Genomic DNA, 23,128 nt, shown 5'->3' with positions numbered 1-23,128 from the left:
AATATTTTAATATACTAATCTTATATGTAAACATAAAATAAAGATACACACAAAACTCAAAAATGTATGTTTTGAAAGAATACAGACAAACAAATGAGAGGGAAAGGAGAATAAAAGTGAAAATGGAGGTAAAAGTGAGGAGCAAGGAAGAAAGGGTTGTTTATGTTTTTCTCTAGCTAAAAATTTTTCTACTTAGCTATGCTTCAATTAATACAGAATAAGTTTCTATATTAAATGAAATTAAGTATCTTAATGTACCATATTAAAAGAATCTTATGCTTGCTTTTGGACTTTCCAGGTTGGCTGTGTGGTAAAGAATCTGCCTGCCAATGCAGGAGACATGAGTTCAGTCCTTGGGTCGGGAAGATCCCCTGGAGACGGAAATGGCAACCCACTCCAGTATTCTTGCCTGGGAAATCCAGTGGACAGAGAAGCCTGGCAGGCTACAGTCCATGGGGTGGCAAAGAGTTGGATATGACTTAGCGACTAAATAACAACATGCTTGCTTTTACAATGCCTCTTAATAAAAGTCAGACTCTGACCCTTGACAATATGATACTTAATTCAGAATTTCCAATGTCTGTTCAGGAAAATCTAGTACAATTATCACCCCCTAGTATATTTTCAACTTGAATGTCATGTTTTGTTGGATCTCTCAGATGGCTCATCATTTTATTCATGTTTGGCTCTTCCTCCAGGACCAGATATTTAAAACAAGATCAATACAAAGAATATACCCTATATTTAAAATTAATTTTTTGAAAAAAATTCAATCAGCCTCTCCCAAGTAGAAATGAAATTTATGAAGAAATAAATCAAGTTAACGGAAATATCCAAATTTCAGAAAGCAGAGCATTTCAGGGGCACCTAAGTCCTGAGGCTCATAGCTGAGAGCAGACAAGGTGATTTGGAACACCTAAATCTCCCAGTGTAGACAGACACCAGGACACAGTACCCACTCTGTGCAAGAAAAACAAACTGGAACAAAAAGGCGAGCATTGAGTGGACAGCTCCTTTTCTGCATCATGAATGTACAAAGCTAATACTTTTTACAACCATGAATGGAAAAACTGGTCAGAGCAATCACATACCTACTTCACAAAAGCAAAGTAAGAGCAGAAGGTCAAGTAGTGGGTAAGAAAAGAAATGCTGAAGTCCACCAGCCAAAAGGGCAGCTGTCTCTTCTTGCGATTTCTTTCTCCCTCCTTACCTTGAAGCCTTGGGGTCCTAGGCCAACTTTTCAAGCAGATAGAATAGTTTTGACAAAGGAAGATTAAATGTCTTCATGCTAGAAGGATTTTTTTTTTTTAAGTACTGTCAAATAGATCCTTGTGCATCCTCCTTATTCCCTCTCCTTAAATGTTAGTTTCACTTACACTAAAGAATTGGTAAGAATTTCTGCACATTGAATCCTTGTTAAATGACTAACCCATGGTGCTGTTGCAGACATGTCACTCTACCCTAATTCATTTCAAAGTTAATAATCCTGCCACACATCCTCCTCCTCTTGCCCGTGAGTCATCTTACTTATCCACGATGTACCTCTGATCGCCCCTGGGCAGAGATGAACTGTAAACAGACTGTCAGAGCTCCAACTGGGATATCCTGCTGAAGCACTTTAAATAAATACTCTGATCCTCGGCAGAAAACTGAAGAAATCAAATGAGATAAAACCATGTCCACAGGTGATTCTCTGTCGGAATTAGATTATCTTCATATTTTTCACTAAGAATATGAATGGTTTTTTTCATCACGCTAAACAAGAACCACTATTGTTGTGACATTCATAGAGCAACTTCACACAATAACTGCTGATATCAACAGCCTTGGCAGGGTATGTGCTGTATAATTTACAAAGCTCTTAAGAAACTTGTGTAAGTCATAAAAGAATGATTTTGTAAAACCAAAGCAACTTATGAGATGGTTTTACATTTTTCTGTTTCATTTTTTTAAATAATAGCAGACATAGATGGTATCCAAAAGACAATAATTATTTGATTATTCCATTTAATCTATCCATAGAAAAGACTTTTAAAGTGAAAGTGAAGTGAAAGTCGCTCAGTCGTGTCTGACTCTTTGCGACTCCATGGACTATACAGTCCATTGAACGCTCTAGGCCAGAATACTGGAGTGGGCAGCCTTTCCCTTCTCCAGGGGATCTTTCCAACCCAGGATCAAACCCAGGTCTCTTGCGTTGCAGGAGGATTCTTTACCAACTGAGCTATCATGGAAGCCACAGAATTAAAATTCTAAAAATCAGAACTCATTCTCAAAGAGGCATCTTTTAAAATGTATTCACTATAAGAGATAACATAGAAATCTTTAGTTGTATCTTGAAATTCAAGAATAAACCTGAGATGAAGGGTCACTGAGGTAAGGTTAGTTGTTATCAAACTTTTCTTATGCATAAATGCTGCACAAAACAATCAAATAAGCCCGACTTCAGGATTGATAACTTTTCATAGAAAAGAGCCCTAAAAGTTAAGGGATCAAAGGTGCAGATGGTGCTGGGGGGTGCCCCATCCACTAGTGCTTCCACATGCCACCCAGACCTAAGTTAACAATTACTACGAAGAATGGCCTTTCTCCAAATTTGGAGTTTGTCCCCAGTGTCTCTAGGGATCTTTCCATCGTACTTGTTGACAGATTTCCCAACAGTTTTAATCACATAACCTCAGGTGTCACAATTTTTTGGAAGAAAACCTCTTTCCTTAGTAATGTGTTAGTTTTAACTATTAAGATTAAAGCAAGTGCCAATTAAAGTGATTATACCTTTGCTGGCCCAAGGAAAATCCAAGATTACAGTGTTTACCAAACCCAACCAAACAAAAAAAAAAAAATCCAGCTCTTGTACTCTCTGGGGTAGGGCACTCTGAATTTGAGCTCAACTTTCCTTCCTCACTCATTTAGCCTTTCTAGTTCATCTCAAAACTATACATGGCAAAGTTATTCTATAAGATATATTGAAAGCAGTCTGCTGAAATATTACTAACAGCTATATGAAACCTTGCCAGGGCAAGTGGAAAAAAAGTGACCCAAGGGAGAACTAAGTGAACACAGAGGTATCCACGGAAGCAGGTCAACAACAGCATACCAACACTAAGAAATGCCTGGAAAGATCTATGTCACACAGAGACGGACTGTTTTTCTGTCTGTTGACATGCCAACAAGGGCAGCGGAAAAATAGAGAAGACCAGTAAATCAGTTGTTTGATCTCCATAATACCAAAGAGATCTGACCAACTTTTTTTTCAGGAATCAGCTGAATCAGCAATCTCTTTTGGTGAGCCACTGACACAGTTCTGCCAGAGTGGAAGAAGGAATGAGAAAGAACATGTGAGAGGAAATAATACACCTCAGTGCAAGCGGACCTGGCTGTTGGTGAAGCCTCCTTGTGTACGTTTCTAAGGACAGGGACTATCCAAAATAGGTACCACCAATGTACACCAGCAAGCGTGCTGTCATTTTGAAAGTAATATTATATCCATTTGATCTTCACAGCAACCCTGTGTGATACATGGAGGACAAACTATTTTCATTTGAACTAATTAAAAACATGCAATTAGAAATTGGGGAAGTCTGGATTAGAACCCAGGTGCCTGTTGTGTGCATGCTAGTGTATTACACTTCTTAGCCATGCCGATCAAGCAAAAAGGGTTTGCCTCATTGTTTGAAAAATTCATAAACAATTCATAAGAAGTTAGGAGCAATCCAAAGCACATGGAACTGGAAAAGTGAGTTTCAGCTGCTTGCAATAATACTGTAAGATTCTTTGATACTGTGCAAATGTGTTTAAGTATTAATAGCTTGAGAAATTTACTTAAATTAAACTCACTTTTAAAAAAAAGTAAGGCGAAGACAAGCCAAGTCAGGAAATTAAAATTTAAGGCTGTCACTCTGTGGTTACAAAAAAGAGGAAAGAGAGTGAGTAAAAAGCATATGAACATATCTTTTATATTTGGGTTTTAAACAGGAATAAAAGAAAATTATAATTTAAGAGAAAAATACACAAGTTCAGAGGCTTTTAACTTAAGTGTAGTTTCAGATCTACCAATGAAAATGTTTACCTTAGGAAATGTTTATTGGCAAAATGTATTTATTTCAAAATGTAAAGCAAATCGAAAGCACAGGCAGTTCTTTCCTCCTTACTGAGGGAGTTCTGTGCATGGCACGTGTGTGTGTGTGTGTGTGTGTGTGTGTGTGTGTGTGTGTGTCTGCCTGCCAGTCTTGGGCTCTTTTAGAGTAACTTTCAAACATCAGGATCCAGAAGAGTTCCACAGTGACCCTGTCTTTTCCATCCCAAACTGCAAGTATTCTAAGCTGAATATCTATTTCCTCATTTGTGATCATTTTATAAGCTTCTAGACTCCATTCTCTACCACTATACAACGCGGAGAAAATGGCACAATGATCTGAAAATCTCACATATTCTGAGCTACCTGAAAGACACAAATATCAAAAAAGTCTCAGGACATTTTTATTATGAGTCCTGTCCCTTTTGTTTTTAAAGTTAAGGCAACGAAAAAGAAGAAGAAGAAATCCAACTATACTATTTTGCAGCTGCTGCAAATTCCTTTTTAAAAAAATCAAGCATAAATAATTAAAAAAACAAATATAACATTGTTTGTGCATAATGGCTTATACTTGCCTCCAAACATTATAGCTCATGGACTAGGGGATACAGGGAAAGCTCAAGCTATTAAAATTATTTGCTTCTCAATGACAACCCACATAACACACGGGCATACCTAGCAGCCTGAGTTTGGTCTCTACGTACCATTTCCCACTAAAAGATCACAGCACCTTGGGGAAATGGCTGGTTCCAAGCAGAGAGGAAGGAAACGTAGTTATTACACGTATTCATGTATAAGCAGGGCTTCCCAGGTGGCGCTAGTGGTAAAAGACCCTCCTGCCCATGCAAGAGACATAAGAGACACAGGTTCAGTCCCTGGGTAAGGAAGATCCCCTGGAAGACAGCCTTGCAACCCACTTCAGTATTCTTGCCTGGAGAATCCCGCAGACAGAGGAGCCTGGCAGGCTACAGTCCATGAGGTCAGAGTCGGACATGGCTGAAGTGAGTTAGCACGCATGCATACACATATGTAAAAGCATACGCATTTACACGTGCATTAGACTCTTAACTATAAAATCCCAATATCTGGGGCCTCAAAACAATAACTTCTCTGTTTAAAGTGTTGTGGGTATAATTAAGCCAGGGATCATTAACACTGAAATGACAGAACACAGAATCGCACTGTTAGTTTAGCCTTCAATAAACTTTTCTTGTACCTAAGCAAATGTATTTAGTCAGTTAGATGGACAATCATTTGCAGTATTCAACTGACAAATATTTCATATTTTACAAGTATCAGAATTTTAAAATATTTTAGGAGTCAAATTTAGTTGTTTTAATTAAATGCACTCTAACAAAATGTCTAGGTTGTTTGGATAAAATACCATTTAACATTCGATATATTTATTAAAAGTACAAATCATAAAATTTCTAGATTATATAAAGTGCTCAAGTTGAATAGCCAGGTCATTTGACGAGTACACAATATGTTCAATACTACCATGCATGAAAAATCTGCCCAATTAGGTCAAGGTGAATTATCAATGGAAATATATGATAGATCATAACGGTTTTAACAAAAAGATTACCAAATTGCTTAAAAATCTATATAAATATTGTTGAGTCAGGTTTATATGAAATATAGGCAATATATGCTTGAATATTTAGAATGACCTGACGCATTTTCTAATTTGAAACATTTTAGAAATCATATATTTCTATGGTATTAGAAGCTAGGTTTCCATGACACAAAATGAAGGAGATACTTGGTAGGTGCCGTTCACTCTTAAAATGAATTAGTTATCTATTATAGCAAGTTATTAAAATATATTTGAGTGGTGTACATCAGTAAAACCATATAGTGTATATGAAAACACTGACTCCAAAATCAGCTTGTCGTGTCAATTATTTAGGTGGGTGGAGTTGACAACTGTTACCTTCACCATTTGATGTATGTAGGTGGCTTAATCTCAGTATACAATGATAGAATCTGAAGAGTACCAAATATGACTCATTGATATGCTAGAAAATACAGATTAATAAAAACAGATCTACTACTTAATACTGAGCTTCAAGGATGAGGAATATTGGGTTGGCCAAGAAGTTTGCTTATAAGATGTTATGGAAAAACCTGAATAAACCTTTTAGCCAACCCAATATTTTCATTAAATAAAATACAATGATAATAAAGTTCCAAATTTTTTTAAAATTCAATAGCATTAAAACATTTAAGGTAAGAATTAGCCAACCTATTTTTATAAACACTGATATTGTTGCCAAATTTTATATAATACATATTTGATATCTGTACTGTGTTTGGCTCAATATATTTTATATTTGCATAAAAGTTTAGATTTAGGTTTTGCTGAACACTATCTAGTTAGGCCAAAAGCTTTAGGATTTAGTTTTAGGGAAAGAACCAGGGGTTTTCAACTTCATAATGATGACTGTCCCCAAATATATTTACATGTTGCAATTTAGCACTTAGAAGGCACTTTTTCATACTACTATAAATATAAGTCAGATCCTAGTCTAGGTGACAAAATTACACAAAACAGCTTAATTAATGCACGAATAGCACTAGCCAAATCCTATCTTCTGGAAACCCAGGACCAAAAAATTCAGGGAGAAAGAAGGCAAGAAAAACAAACAAAAAAAGCGTTTTCATTCTGAATCTAGGAGCAGCTCTAGGTAAAATTTGGTAATGGGTGACCTTTGCATTCTTCTAATCTCCTTTCTGGGTTCCCCCTTATGCAGAGTTTGTTCTTCTCCTCATCTCCCAATTCTGTGCCATATTCTAAGTCTTCTTCACACTTCTACCCAGGCTTGATCAACTCAGGAAAGACTCTGGATTCCCTCAAGGACTGTCTTTCCCTAGCCCACACTCCAGTCAGTGGTCACCTTTCATCAAAGCAGTTGGATCAGACAGAAGCCACAAGGAGAGCAATCTGATGGAATTAAGACACAAAGCATGCCTACAGCCCTTCCAGCTGTATTTGCATTTCTTAAAAATAATGCTAAGTATCACAAGTGCTTTAAAGGGGGGAGTTTTAAGATTCTCATAATTTGGAGAGTGCAGGTCTACCGCAGTGACAAGAAAGCCCATCCAGGAACAGGACACTCTTTCAGATCATACCGTCTCATACGGTGCCTTCCCTCACAGGACAAATATGCCTTTTCACTTCTGAATCCAAGTTCTCTGTATGCTCCAGGGTTTATGGTTTTTCCCTCAGTGTGGCAAGGTGGGGATGAAAGGGAGAGCTGTGCAGGTGACTGGGTATTATGTTATTTAATGTTGGGAACCGCTGTAAATAATTTAAGGGAGCAAATTTGCATTCTTATTTACGTTTGGTTCAGGATTAATTTGGAATTTGTTGTATTTCATCAACATACACCTACTTTAGAAAAAGGGAAATCTCTTTTGATATTAAAACCCAAGAGCAGATGTTCAACTAGAGATTAGCCACATAACACTGACAGTTGACTTTCTCATTCTGATAGTCAAATACGTTGTAATTCTTTTCTAGCTATCTAATTTCAAACTTCTTTGAAAATCTAAACAAGGTCTGAGCTTTGACAGCTTAGTGAGGGAACAGAAAAAGTAAAAATTTTGAAACTAAAAGTTAACTATATCAATTATTTAATAAAACCTTTAAAAGCAGAAGAAAGAGATACTGTCACATGTGATTAACAATCTTAGTCACAATAAGAAATGCTTCACTTCATCATTCTTTGGAAGCTTGCTTTAATAAAAAAATTTTCAGTGAGTCTCATATGAATGGCAACAAGGAATCTTAGAGGAGTCTTTTAGACATTGGGAGTTATTTAAAAGCATCACTTCACTACGTCTAAAATGTATGGTTTTTTTTTAAGTTTTATAGTGAATAACTTTTTAGATACCAATGCTGGAATAGTAATTACCTGCAAGGGACTTGCCAGGGACCTGTTTTTAGGTACTGTAAATGCTTTGAGAACATTGTCTTCATCTTCTGATACTGGCGTCATTAAAACGGAACTTGTAAGAATATTCTAAAGGAAAAGAGAATAATTTGAAATTGAAACGAGGTAGGATAATAAGGGGACTGACAGAATTCTAACACTTGAAAGAGTAGATTACTATGAGTTGACACACATTAGCAGGAAAAAAAAATGCAAGTATCTGCCAGAAATTCTCTTCCCAATGAGCTAAATGGAGAACTCAACTCTGCACTAACCCTAATCCCACTGGCAAACATCACTAAAACAAAAAGCTTCGAGGCCCCACACAGTTCCAGGAATGAGGCAGGGCACTCAGAAACATCTGCTAAATGAGTTAATAAAGACATATCTTTAAAAGGAAAGATTTACTAAGCTCTGGTGAGAGAACTGTTCATTTCATATAATGGTAAGAAATCTTTTCGAGTTACAGATTAATGGTAGTATAGTTTAAAGGTGAAAAGAATGGAATTTAGAACCAAAGTTCTAACCCAGAACCACCACTTACAAGCTATACAACCTTGAACAAGTGACTAAGCCTCCTCATGCCTCAGTTTCCCTACTGGTATAATGGAAATGACAATGTTACCAAACTGTAGGGTACTTGTGAGGGTTAGATATCTGAGTTAATGCATCTAAAGCTCTGAGACTATTAATCACCACCTTGTACACACTGAATAAATATTAGCAATTGCTATTACCTCTGATTCTTTGTAAGAGAAAAGGGTAATCATTCACAAATTACAGACTTTTAAAATGGCACCCCACTCCAGTACTCTTGCCTGGAAAATCCCATGGGTGGAGGAGCCTGCTAGGCTGCAGTCCATGGGGTCGCTTAGAGTCGGACAGGACTGAGTGACTTCACTTTCACTTTTCACTTTCATGCATTGGAGAAGGAAATGGCAACCCACTCCAATGTTCTTGCCTGGAGAGTCCCAGGGACAGGGGAGCCTGTTGGGCTGCTGTCTATGGGGTCGCACAGAGTCGGACATGACTGAAGTGACTTGGCAGTAAGAGGAAAACAAAAAAGGAAAACAAAGCAACAACTACCAAGTTATGAAAAGACACAGAAAACATTTAAGAGCATGTTAAGAAGCTAGTCAGGAAGCTTCATACTGCATGATTCCAATTATATAATATTATGCAAGATGCAGAACTATAGACTAAAAAGATCAGTGGGTGCCAGAGCTGAGGAGGAGGGAAGGATAACTAGACAGAACATGGAAGACCTTCAGGGCTGTGAAACTAGGTTCTATTATACTATAATGGTGGATAAACGTCAGTATAAATTTGTCCAAATACATGGAATGTATAACACCAAGAGTGAACTCTAAGGTAAACTATGGGTTTAGGGTGACGATGTGTCAATGTGGGCTCATCACTTGTAACAAATGTAACCCCCTAGTGGGTGATGTTGCTAAGGGGGAGGCTGTGCATATGTGAGGGTGAGGATACATGGAAAATCTCTGTATCTTTTGTTCAACTTTGCTACTAACTTAAGACTGCTCTGAAAAATAGTCTATTTAAAAAAATGGTTGTAACCAAAGCAATGCAACACTGTGTATGATAAAGGGCATTGACTACATATAAAGAATAGGACAGGACTGAGCATGCATGTACACACTCAGATGCTACATAAAACCAAACAGGAGACAACTTACCAAGGAGGAAATACAGGTATCCCCTGCTATTCAAAAGTTCACTTCACACCACTTCACTTTGATGAAAGTCTTATATTAGTAGTTATTTTCATGAACGGCTAACCAATAGAAATCCAAAGAGAATTTTTGCTTTTGTTTTGCAGCCAACTATTATAGAGGCAGCACATACCCTGAGTAGTTAAGAGTGGCACCACCAAGTTCCTTCCCCAGGTAGTACACTCAGCATCTCAGCACCAAGGGCCACAGTTTAGAACTGGTATGAGCATCTTCATCTCAATTTATTTATTTTTATTCATTTTTTTACTGAATCATAGTTGCTTTAAAATATTATATTAGTTTCTGATATACAATATGTATAACGCTAGATATTTTTATACATTATACATCATACACAGTTATTATAAAATACTATCTTTCTTGTGCTACATAGTAAAAGCAGAAAATGAAAGTGTTAGTCACTCAGTCATGTCCGACTCTTAGTGACCCCATGGACTGTAGCCCACCAGGCTCCTTTGTCCATGGGATTCTCCAGGTGCTATACATTATATCCGTGTAATATTTATAACTGGGAGTCTGTACCTCTTAAACCTCTTCACCTATTTCATCCTTCCCCCCATCCCTTTTCCCTCTGGCAACCACTAGCTTGTACTCTGTATCTGTGAGTCTGTTTCTATTTGTTTCTTTGTTTTGTTTTCTAAAATTCGATTTATTTTTTGCACCTGTTAGTAAGATAAGTCCTAAGGTAAACTACTTCTTTGCTTTATGGTGGCTCAGTGGTAAAGAATTTGCATGCTATGCAGGAGACCTGGGTTCAGTCCCTGGGTTGGGAAGATCCCTTGGAGAAAGAAATGGCCACCCACTCCAGTATTCTTGGCTGGGAAATCCCATGGATAGAGGAACCTGGCAGACTAAAGTCCATATGGTCACCAGAGTCAGACACGACTTTGTGACTAAACCACCACCGAAGGTTTCACAGGAATGCTCTACTTTCAAATAGTAGGAGAAACTTGTACTACTTTTAGAAGAAAAATAAGTAAATTAAAAGATAATGTAAAAATTAGCATTGTTTTCATGGAAATATGTATTTCCATGCCATAGATGTTTTAAGCGGCCAGGACTCTCAACTTGAATAAACAAACAAGTCTGCAGTAGAACAGAATCTATTTCCAAAACGTGAACAAAATATCATCATATACTCAACATTAACGATCATAAGAAAATAATCATGTGAGAGAATATTGAGAAGTATGATGCACGAAAGAGTGGCAAAACCACAATGGCCCCACATGCCACACACTGAATTCTGTGAGCCACCAACATCTTATAACATGGGGGTGTACTTACTGGCATGTCTGCCACAGGCGATGCCTGTGTGAACAGCTGAGTGTTCAGACTATCCCCTTCCCAGTGGTTTGAGCAGAAGAAGTTTCCCGCTTTATCAGTTGGAGATTCCACCTAAAAGCAAACAGGAAGTGCTTTGTTGTTTCTAGAGCTAGAACTTCCCAAGAAACAGTTACACTCAAGAGTCAATTTCCGTAAGATGAATAAAGTCTGAGGATCTAATGGGTAACGTGGTGAGCGTAGCTGATAATACAATATTGTATACTTGAAATTTGCTAAGAGAGCAGAACTTAAATGTTATCACTGGAAAAAAGGTAAATATGTGAGGTAATAGATATGTTAATTAACTCAATGGGGGAGAATCCTTTCACAAAGTACATGTATATCAAAACATCACATTGAAAAAAAAAATCACATTGTACACTTTAAATGTCTTATAATTTTATTTGTCAATTATATCTCAGTAAAGCTGAAGAAAAAGTCAATCTCTAGCCAATCTCTCAACCTCTTATCCTTATATGAAAATAAATTCAAAAGGCCCGTTATCTAACCTGCTGGAAATGCTTCTTGACATCAAGCTAAAACTTTGATCTTGGCAAGTTAGATTCCCTTTCTTTTACACTATGAATTAAAGAAACCATTATTTTATTAGTTTCAATTCTCCATGATATCCAACAATTAAACATCTATGTATCAGTCAGTCATCTATCCATCTTTATATCAGTGATTTTAAAAAGTACAATACAAAGCTGCTTCCTTCTTTTTCCTCTATACTTTCTAGCATCTTTTCTGTTCAAACAGGAAGGAAATAGAAGTGGCTTGGCTTCCCAATTACAAGGTGGCATGCATGTGCTGCCAAGCCTGGCAGTACCTCTTAACAGCATCTTATATGAAAATATTGTATGAAACATGGTGTTACACAGTGCCCACGCCAGACACATCAAGCTGCCCACAAGGAACAAAGGCAGCAGCATTTGTTCTTTTCAAAGGATCCCATGTTTACCTCTTGTTTAATCTTCTTCAGTAAAGGTTGTCCGTTTTCTTGAAACTCAGCAACAATCCCAGATTCATCAGATTCCTGTTTGATCACATCCTGTAGGTCTTCTACTAGATGAGATGGTGTCTGAGGCTGAAGGAAAGATTGGGTACATTTGCATCAGAGGAAATTTTCTATCTGTATTAATAAACCAACTAAACCCAAGAAATTTACTAGAACTTACTAGCATCTTCAGGGGACCATATTTAATTTCTTGAGCTGTGAGTGCATGTTTGAATGGTGTAGGAGTTCTTGGAGAGCTTTCTAGAATTGACCTTTTGATAGCTGGAGTTCTGAAGCTTTAAAAAGAAAACAAGAATTGGTTCAATATGAAAGATCATATGTCCTTTATGTTTCTCTACCTATTAAATGTAATTTCTTCTACTAAATACAATAAACTATTATTGATATAGAATAGAGTATGTTGATGGATCATATATGTATTATTAAGGAAAAGATAATATGTCTATCAAGTATTTCCAAATATTTCAAACTATCATACCCCAAAACTAAGAGCATTAAAATATTTCTCATCTTTCTTTAATCATTCTGAAAATACATGTAGTGACTCTAAGCCTTTAAAATGAACATAAGCATTATGAAGATCTGATGCCACTTACAAATCAACTTTATCTATTCATTATCTTTTATCTACCCACAACAGAAAACATGCTAACCTCTGAAAACTAAAAGGTTTTTAAAACTGTTTCTAAAATATATTTATGGTATCAGAAATAATAGAATTGCATTTTTAAAAGGTTTATTACAATTCATATTGATGTTCTCTGGCATTTGTTTTTGAATTGGTTAAGCCTTTATTGAATATAAACAACGGCTTAATCATTCCTTGGCTTTTAATCATATACTTTTCCTGGGGATGGCAAAACAGGTCCATTCGATAGATAAATTTCAGAAAGAAAAAATAAGATTTAAAAATATAAACTAAGTAAAGAACCATACTTATTCTTATTCCAAAGTTTATAATTAGAGCGGAAAGGATGTTGAAAATCTTGTTTTCGATGAAAAAGACTTACTGAACAAACAGAAAAACTGGAAAAGTTATATTAAACCTTCCTCTAGATATATAGGAAACTGTGAACTACAAAAGATAGTTTATTCTCCCCCGCTTCCACCTCTAGGTAGCTCTAACACGTCCAGGACAGACATATTCAATGTGGAAATACACATGATTATGTACATAGAAGTGGATCAGTAAAATTATACACATATAAGTAGATCAAACACTTGGGGACTATTTTCTATTAATTAACTATAAGTAAATAAAATAAATAATTTTTTTCTTGAAACAAGGACTTACATAGTATTTTCCTTTTGAATTTTCACAGTCTGGTCTCTATGAAATGGAGTTGTAACAGTCAATTTGTGACCATTTAGTGGGGTGGAAGTTAAAGAAGGCATTTCCAAGTCTAAGTTTTCATGGTTATTGGAAGTATTTAAGAACTAAATACGAGAAGAAAGAAAAAAATACTTAAGTTAAACAGTGATTCTTTACTCAGCCCAATTTAAAAATCGATGTTAACAAATAGGTATGTTTTACTGACCCACTATATGAAACAATGATGTTAACAAGCACATAGTGTTTTATTTCAATTTAGCACCCAAGATTTGGAATATGATTTCCAAAAAAAAAACTTGCAAAATCCTAAGAAAACATTCTCAATAAATGACACCTGTCACTAAAGAGAATGAGATGCACATTTTATTAATGTTAAAAGTGTTGAAATGACTTCTTTTGGAAAGTAATAATTGTTTTTCATACTTTTTTTTCTCTTCAGTCATCTAGGAAACATCATTGTATAAAATTGACATTATGTGAAAAATTCTTGAGTAATAACCTGTATCTCTCAAAACATTGATGTTCTGGGGAAAGTAATTGGTGTTCCTCAAATGGTTTCAAGGTAAAACAAATTAGGAAAACATACTGCAATCTCTTGGAAATTCACAATGCACATTAGTGTATTTAAAACTTTGAGAGATCCTGCAGTAAAGAAACTGCCTTAATTTTGTTCAATTCAGTGTTTCCCAAACTTATATACCTGTATATTTAGGTATTTTTCTGGAGTATCATTAAAGTCTTACAGAACTAATATACTCCAGAACAGAATTTGGAAAATACAAATGAAAAATAAGATTGGTTTTTAGTGGGCATATCATTTGCTCACACTTAGAGTTGTTCTTAAAACAGACTCAACAGACATAACTGGAAAAATGTTTTAAAGTGCCAAATTAACTTCAAATGTTTACATAATTAAGGAACACAATCTTTGATAAGAATTATAATTTCTATGCCTTAAAAATCTATATGAAATAAGAACATTCATTGGCAAAAAAAATGTGCTAATAAAATATTATGGCATGACTCAGAAGAGCCAATGTTGAGAAAGTGAAATTAAAATGTACGTTATTTTTCTTAAGCATTTGTTCCTCATTTTCTTCCAAAATTTTTTCACTTAAAGATGGATTGGAACCTTTAAATTGCCTAGTTGCACTTCAAAGTTATCTAAACATTTGGTCCCCTCCTCCCCTGGGTCAGTGAATCATGTAATAATAAGTGAACAAAGAGACAGAAAATCGGTTAAAGTTTTTAAAGGGAGGGAAGGGATGGGAGACAAGGAAGAAATAGAAATGTTAAACTCCAGTGTGGAAGGAAGTAAATGCACATCCCATGCAACTAACCATCCTTCAGATCACCAGAAAGTCAGAGAGAGAATTATGACAAAATCATCAGTCAGTCTACAGACAGCCTAAACTCTCAGAGGCAGTATGACTTAGCAATAGCTAGAGGCAACAAATGGAACGAAATCAGTGAAGACAACAGTAATTAGTCATTTGTTCCAAAGGATTAGTTTCTAGATTATTAAGGCTCAGGTGTCTGTTGAAAATTAGTAACAGCTGTGCAAATTGTGCTCTACCTGCGAGGGGGAGAATGGTAGGCTTTTGACAGGGGAACGCTTGGGAGTTGAACTGCTGACGTCAGCAAGTATCAAGGAACTAGAGTGTCCAGTGGCTACGGAGCTGGCCTGGCCTCGCTTTTTTTGAAGGATGACCCGTGGAATTGTGCTGGGCCTCGCAGGAGGGAAGGGCTTGGGCAGGTCAAGTGAACCCTCACTCAACTTGCGTCTGTTCGCCCTCGTGCTAGGCTCTCTTGCAGGTCTATTCACACTGCCCTCTCTCTGCTGAAGCTGGAGGGCTTTGCCTGCATCGTGTTGGCTAGGTGAAAAATCTGCTTCTTCAAACAATTCAAAACTGCTGAGATCACCCCACGATGAAGCATCCTGAAACAATGTGGGAGGCACAGAACTTTGAGACAGTGTGTGCATGGTGTGTGCTATCACCTGTAACACAGCACTGAGAAAGATGCTGAATGCAAAGAGAACACCTGGCCCCCTTGCTAGACTTCCTGTGAAACAGCCTGGAGATTGAAACAGTTGTTCTGGCACAGGGCATGGGGTGTCTCCCATGCTGCCTCGAGGCTGGCCCTACCGGGCACTGCAGGAAGTTCCCAGTACTCTATCATTTGCATGCAGTTCAAAGCAAAAAGAACACCTCTTGGGTGGCACATCTTGGCAATGTTCATCCTCTGTCTGATGGGGATGCAATAAATGCTTTTTAATCAACTGGGAAACAAAGGAAATGAATTGTTAGCTTTTCTGATGCTGAATTCAAGTTTGTTTCACCGGAGATGGTTTGTGTCAGTGAACTAGTTGGGACCAGTAATCAATAATCAATGTTTGTAGAGAAAGCCATGTACCACCAATGAACTTATTACCACTTCAAATATATTGGAAGATTGCTTTAAGTTCTAAGTATTTCTTAACATAATTCTTAATGAGCTATCCAAAAGCAAAGCACAGTTCTGGGAAAACACAAAGGAATAAACAAAGTTAAAAAAAAAATTTTAAATAATCCAAATATTCCTATAGCCCAAGCTCTACTTAAAGGTCATTGACTTTACTGTTTTTATAAATATGCATTTTGAAGGAAATGTGTGAAAAGCTACCTTTTATGTGGGTAGCCTAAGAAATCAGATATTGAAGATACACACGAAAAGTAAAGTCACACTTATACGTTTATATTACTATATGCTAATAACACAATATTCACTACAGAAAATGGCCACGATTTGAGAAGTGGGTTTCCTAATTCCTCTTCCCAAAACATTAACTTGCCTTAAAAATTCTACTTACAGAATCTATAAATTGAAGTGTTTCTGCAAATTCTAAGATGTTCTTAACATTGTCCAGGATGGTGCCTTGGTGGACGATCATGCACCTGGCAGGAGAGGCACTTTCTTCAGGTAGGGAGCCGGGATCCGCGGGCAGAGATGGAGTGGAGTGGTGCTCTTCCAAACAGGAAACAGGTGCACTGTCTCCATGAGGTCTGGTGTGGTCGGCAATGGTGGTGCTGTGCCACCCGGGGTAGCTGCATGTGTGGTTCTGTGTCTAAGGAGGGGGGTGGGGGAATAAAGAAAGAGCAGGGAGAAGAAAGGGAGAAGGAACTTAGCAATGAAGTTGCATAAGGTATCAGATGCTGTTAGAGGAAAGATAAAAGCCATTGCATCATCCAGAACTTGCGCCTATGAAACAGTTGTCAAGATGTTTCCTTTCATCAATGCAAGACCCCACTTTTTAGTAGTGGTATATAGCCTGTCATCTATGGATGACCTCCATTGTCATCATTTTGTTAAAATTGCAAACAGAGGAACTCTGTTACAAGGAGCAACTCTCACATGGAATGTCTTAAAGATCTACTTGAACATAATTTCCAAAAGGACCATAAATGTTTGTTGTGAATTAAGTGGGCTATTATTCTCACCCTAACCTACACAAGGGCTAGAAGATTCAAAAGTTAGAGTTTCTTTTATCTGTGTATATTCTTGTGTCTTTTATTCCTTTTTAATGCTACAGATTGCACTGATGCAGTAAAGAGCTGCCAAATCAACGTGGTTACAAAAGCAGAAGAGCAAATTAACAGAAGTCTCCTTTCGGCATGACCACGCAACAGGAGAAATTGCAAAACACTAACTAAGTTAAAAAGTGGTCGAACCATCAAAGGCACATAATCATTTTATTATTTAACCAAAAAGAAATCTACTCCTGAGGATACCTACTGGGTATTGTATCTTTTATTCTCTTTGTTGGTTAACTACATATGTTACAAAGTACAAGCCGCTTTCCCAGTTTGTCGTCCAGTCACTAGAAAAGATGTCAAAATTCAATAATGGTCCACACGGCTTTTGTGCATGTAAACAAAAGAGGGTCACTTATTTATGGAGAGATTTGATATATATATATTTTTTTTTTACATGGATATACTGGGCATACATCAAATTATGTTTGAAATGATAAATATGAAAATCTAGCTTAAGTAATAGAAAAAAATTCAATGAATAGGCACCAGACACACAGCTTTGTAAAAAAAAATCGCAAATTTTCAGTTTTTTCTCTGCTACTCACTAAATTGATTATAGTCCTTCTGAAGAAAAAAAAATTGAGGAAGAGACTCACAAATGTATACTGAGGTTCTACGGCAACACAAAAGGACGGCTTCCAAGTTAGTCAACACACATTGTGATACTGACTGCATTTTATTACAAGCAACCTCTAGTGTTTAAACATTGTTAGTGGATATATGGAGTCTTGATTAGTGTGATAGTCAGAAGATACAGGAAAAGATATAGAAGAACACTGGGGCCAAGCCATTATCCACCGCTCGGACCAAGCATGCAGTGACAGCTTACTGGAAGTGCCTGCTGTCCTTTGAGTTCATTCTCAGTTGACATTAGAAGCAACTCTAACTCCTTTATTCGCTTTTCTTTCTCAGGGTCTTCATCATTATAGTGTCTCTGAAATGAAAAGTTAAGCAAGAAAAAAACACAAAGGCCTGGTTGGTAGCTGTAAATACAATGGTCATGGCCTGTGGTTCACAAGGGACCACACAGAACCCAGAGAACCCTGGCATGGAACCAACGCCAACCGAATCTGGCCACTATAGAAATCTCTGTGAATGTTATCCCAGACATAAGGGAGGGATGTGAAACATGAGGCTCAAGGAGATGCTGACAGAGGGGTTGTTTCAACTTTCAACATCAGAGAACCAGAGATTCCCATGCTAATTCAATCCGGAAGTGTAGACTGCTGGCCAGAGCTCCGCCCATTTTTTCACTGTCCCCCATTTTTTTAACTTCAGTGGATCAGGTGGAAATAAGTGTTTGGATAAAACAACCAGAGCTGTGCCTTGAGCAGCTAATGAGCTTCTTTATGAAATGATCTTACAGTGGGCTTACCTGAATAGCTGCAGCAGCTGGCTGAGGGACATTGACTATATTTACATGTAATGCTACAGGATATGGGACGTGACTGGAGACCTACATCAAAAATGCAAAACAAAGGCCGAGTCATTCACGGTTACACATGCTTCAGGGGACTTGCTGGCTTCCTCAAGTTTCACTCTAAGACTAAGAAAAAAAAGCACTTTTCTGATAAAATTCACAAAGCAAAATGAAATCCAATTCTAATTTGAAATTTTAGCCAAACATTTAATAATATTAAAGCAACATAGTGAAAAAAATTTTTAATGCTCATCAATTATGACAGGAAGTATTCCTTAGAGAAAACTAGAAACAAAAATATAATCTGAAATACATTCATGAGTGTATGAAAGAAGTTTTGATGCCAAAAACAGCTGGCACTAGCTGTTTATAATTAAAAATATTTTTCTGTGAATTATTATGAGTTTTTTAGTAAAGAGTACAGCAGCTCTTAGGATAGTTCATTCATCTGAGACTTTTCAGGAAAGTCTGCAGTCAAATTTACAGAATAGACAGAGAAAGTAAAAACTACTCGGGAATATGTTTTGCATAGAATTTGCTTATGAGCTCTGAATTCTTGGATAAATTCCACCAATTACTATTGTTAATTTTAGATTCAAGTCTTGCAATCTTGACTTTTTTCTCTTTATTATTTTCTTACCCATTATGAAAATTTCTTTCCATAAATATAAATATCAAGAAATGAAGAAAGAATCACACTGATTCAAAGGAGGATAAAAAACATCAGATGTCAGTCATGAAACTGCTCTTGATTCTCGGTAAGAAGGTAAACACTTACTGAATGAATGGATAAATTAAGACCTTTCAGCTAGATCACTACCAGAGCTGAACTTACAATCATCTGTTAAATTTCAGTGTAAAACTATTTCCCCTGTAAATGTAATATTACACTCACTTTTTCTTTTGGCAGAGAAAAGTACTAGGTACAACTGCACCTCCATGCCCTCATTCTTCTTCAGCAATACCTTGTTAAGTAAATTTACATTCAAAAGCTAACTTCAAATTAGATTTGGAGCAGCAAGTTAGAACCAAACAACCTGGATTCTAGTCTGGACAATCTCTATGAGCTGTGTAACCCTGGACAAATCACTTAACATCCTCATTTCTGGATTCATATTAGGGATAACAACACCTACCCTTCTCAGGTGATCATGATCATGTTTGTGAAAACTAAGTATTCACTAGAAATTATCATTATTACCTGGAACTAGTAATAAAATAACCATCTCTCTCATTAAACTGAATGCTCAGGAACGGCTTACGTTTTGTGCTTCAGAAATGTGGTAATAGGGATAGTCACTGTTAACTGAGGGTTGGCCAGTTGGAGGGAGTTGAGCTGAAGGTGGAGCATGCGTAAAGCCCATCAAATGGCTGTTCTTCTGAAAGCTTGTGGTCACTGGTGGCTGGCTGGCTTTAGAAGACTCCTGCAGATAACCTTCCTGCTCGACCTTACGACGCATTGTAGAATTCCAGTGGTTCTTGATAGCATTATCAGTTCTGCACAGAAATATATCACATATTCATTTTACAAACAACAATTTCAACTCAGATTACAGTTAATTGACAGAAAACTGTTTCTAACAGAGACCTTTCTTTTGGTCCAGTAGTAGTGTTTTTTGCTTCTATCTTCCCTACCTCCTTAAAAGCATGCTACCCCAATTAACTAATTAAAAAAATCCATAGATGTCTCTAAATTACGTAATATGGAAATTATATAGTTTTATACAAATTTTGAAATCTTTTAGACATTTGTTTCCTTGTTAAGTGTATTTTTAATACAATACCCTTCATGTTTATTCTGACTGTGGTATAAGACTCTAATACAACTTAAAGTCCTGGTTGTTCTAGAAAATTACTCCTTTGAGTTGTGGACCTACATACACATCACAATAGGCACTCACTAAAGTTGGGTGAGCAATAATGATGTTGCTGCTGCCTCAATGTCCACTCTTTATCTAGAACAGTACTAGTTAGAGATTTTGAGTAAAAAATCCTTCCACATTTCAGAAGCGACCTGAAATTGTTCCAAAGCGGGCAGAGATGAAAATGTAAAATGGCACCCAGAAAGGAAAGAGGCTAACTCCCAATATATTTTTAAATTGCAAAGCATTTTTACTAAAGTTTTTCAATTCTCAGGAAAACAGTTTCTCAATTCAAAAAAAAAAAAAAGAACAAAACCGTTTTAAGCCTCTCTTTTACTATTTCTGTGGGGGTGGGGGAATGCATGCTAAAGAAAGAGGAAGTTCAATCGCCCCTTAAAACTTTAAAAGAATCAACAACATATCCTCTCAGACCATATGGGAGAAAAGGCCTCCCTTTATCAACCTCTTGAATTCTCTGAGCTTATACTGGACCAGGAGAGAGGAAATGCTTCAGAACATCACAAGAGAATACTGAATAGACCATCAGAGGCATGGCCTTCTTTGAAACGACCCTTTCTCCACTTTGGGTCATGAAGCTGAAGAATAAAAGAATTTTTATAAAAATTATTTAAAATATTTCCCATCTTACGATATTTTTATGAAGATTTATAATAAATAGTATCTCCCCAATTAAACATCTGTTATAAACTGTTTAAATGGGGAAAGTGGGACAAAAATGAGCTTCCAAAGATATCCCTCAAAATGAGGTCATTTTCATGCCTTGTTCATGAAAAAGAAAGCATAACAACAACATTATTTGAAAACCTGAAAGCAGTATGATAATTCTAGAGATACAGCCTTTCTTTATTCAAAAGAAAAAAATTAAGCCAAGTGGTATAATGAAATGAACATAGTATCAGGAAAATGGTACCTGAACTCCTTCTGGTCACAACTAGCTGTATGAACTCAGACCAAACTATTAACCCTTGGTTTCCTTGTACGTGTTTAGAGTTTTGAAGTTTACAGAGTGCTCTGATATATTTTATTTGGTACTAACACTGGCCCTGAAAAGTAGGTTATAATCCATTTTGGAAATGGGGCAATTGAAGCTGAGGAAAGTTGGCTCAAGCTCACCATTGGGTGGATTCTGGAAGTCCTGAACCAGATAACCTCTAAAGTCTCTTCCAGTTTTAAAAGCTATGGATCTGGTTTATCTAATGAAACATACACCATCAATAAAACGTAATTCACTCACCATACATTTTAAAACAGAATGTTCCATACCCGTTCCCTCATTCTTCCCAATCAAAATATTTTTTGACATATTATTACCGTCCAGGCAGTAGCTTTGCGATTTCTGCCCATCTGTTCCCCAGTCTCTTGTGTGCCTGGTAAATAATTCTGTCTTCCTCTTCTGTCCAGGAGGTTTTCTTAACTTCTGGATTCAAGTGGTTATGCCACCTCTCCCTACATTGTTTTCCAATTCTCCCCTTTAAGTGCTTGGCAATAACAGACCAACGTTTCGGACCGTATTTCTGTACAAGCTCTATCACCTTCAGATAAACACACAAAAATAACCTATGTTTTAATGTTATGTAATGAGTCAGCGTAATCATTCTTCATGTTATCTTTAGAAAATTTCTAAAAATCTTCTTTCATTCGTGGGAAATATGGGAATGGAGACCTCAACTTCCTGTTTGCACACTTTTTTGGGAAACATCCAACAATGTTGGGGGCTATTCGTAATTGTGATTCACACACCAACGAATAAAGAACTTACTCTCTGATCTTCCTCTTTGGTCCAAGGACCCTTGATGAGCTCAGGGTTTAGTACTTTCTGCCATCGGTGCTGGCACTGCACATCTGTTCGATTCTAGGCAAATAAGATGAAGCATGCACTGTCACATAAGACATGATGTGAAGCACATGGATACTGTTGTCATATAAATCACACAGGGGCAATATACCATGACAACATTCACGAACATTTCAGGGCATGTTTGGAAAGCCCATTACTTATAGCTAAAGAACATACAGAAGAATACATCAAAGTTGTATCTAAAATTAGAAGTTCTCCATCCTGAGGGAAATAGTTCTGCTATGTGATAGAAAGGATCGTCATACAGCATACTTGGCTGTCAATTTAACTTAACCTTAATCTCAGTGTGTTGCTTTGGAAGTACCCACATGGATTAAGACTTCCTAGAGATTTTATATTGATGTTGGACCTTTATGTTGATGTTGGACCACTCTAAATGACATAAGTTTGATTCTCATTCAGGCTAAGAGATGTGCTTCAATTTAGGACCAAAGTGTTAATATTGCAGAAAAAACAAAGATGAAAAAAAAAAAGGGCCCTATTTTATAAGAGCTTATAATCATGTAAGTAGTAAAAGACGAACATATAGTTAACTAAGAAGGTGAAATTTGATTCACAGGCAAGAAGAGACCACAGCAAAATGATATTGGGGTGGAAAAAAGGAGTGTTTCCTCCTGAGAAGGAGAAATTATGTTTCCTCAGAAATAGTCTGGAAAAGTTCTTGGCATAGACTGTGAAGGGTGGATGGAACATTTTAAGAGGTGGCATCACCAGGGACACAAGTTCTCAGAAGGGAAAGCAGAAATGAATTCAACCAAACCTGCTTACAGAGAGGAAGTAGGAAACAGAACTATGGCTATTAAGTTGAGGCATATGGAAGAGCCTCCATGTGTCAGGTCTAGGCAGTTTACTTAATGTGTGAGACTTGAAGTCACTGTTGCTCGTTTTGGAAAGCAAGGTAAAGCTGCATTTTATGAAGCTCCATCTACCAATGGTGTCTGGGACATGTGA

At 36.8% G+C, this 23,128-nt stretch overlaps 1 protein-coding gene across 4 annotated transcripts in view; it reads right to left on the bottom strand.

The window, feature by feature from the left end:
* The window catches only part of MYB (MYB proto-oncogene, transcription factor), a 34,921-nt gene that overhangs the window by 4,741 nt on the left and 7,052 nt on the right, over nt 1-23,128 (bottom strand). For 2 of the 4 annotated variants that reach the window (XM_018053233.1, XM_013966530.2), the window contains exons 4-15: nt 22,079-22,171; nt 21,631-21,851; nt 19,699-19,933; nt 18,392-18,472; nt 17,846-17,950; nt 16,293-16,547; nt 15,018-15,380; nt 13,403-13,545; nt 12,269-12,383; nt 12,052-12,177; nt 11,052-11,162; nt 7,993-8,100 (exon numbers count right to left, since the gene is read on the bottom strand). In XM_018053233.1, coding sequence (XP_017908722.1) covers nt 7,993-8,100; nt 11,052-11,162; nt 12,052-12,177; nt 12,269-12,383; nt 13,403-13,545; nt 15,018-15,380; nt 16,293-16,547; nt 17,846-17,950; nt 18,392-18,472; nt 19,699-19,933; nt 21,631-21,851; nt 22,079-22,171 — 1,956 coding nt within the window. The remainder of the gene's footprint in view (nt 1-7,992; nt 8,101-11,051; nt 11,163-12,051; nt 12,178-12,268; nt 12,384-13,402; nt 13,546-15,017; nt 15,381-16,292; nt 16,548-17,845; nt 17,951-18,391; nt 18,473-19,698; nt 19,934-21,630; nt 21,852-22,078; nt 22,172-23,128) is intronic. The other 2 variants (XM_018053235.1, XM_018053234.1) reach the window with 2 other exon arrangements.

The sequence above is a fragment of the Capra hircus genome, chromosome 9 (assembly GCF_001704415.2).
Source record: "Capra hircus breed San Clemente chromosome 9, ASM170441v1, whole genome shotgun sequence".
Lineage (NCBI taxonomy): Eukaryota > Metazoa > Chordata > Mammalia > Artiodactyla > Bovidae > Capra > Capra hircus.
Note: the sequence above shows the minus strand (reverse complement) of the source record. Positions and strands in the feature narration are given on the sequence as shown.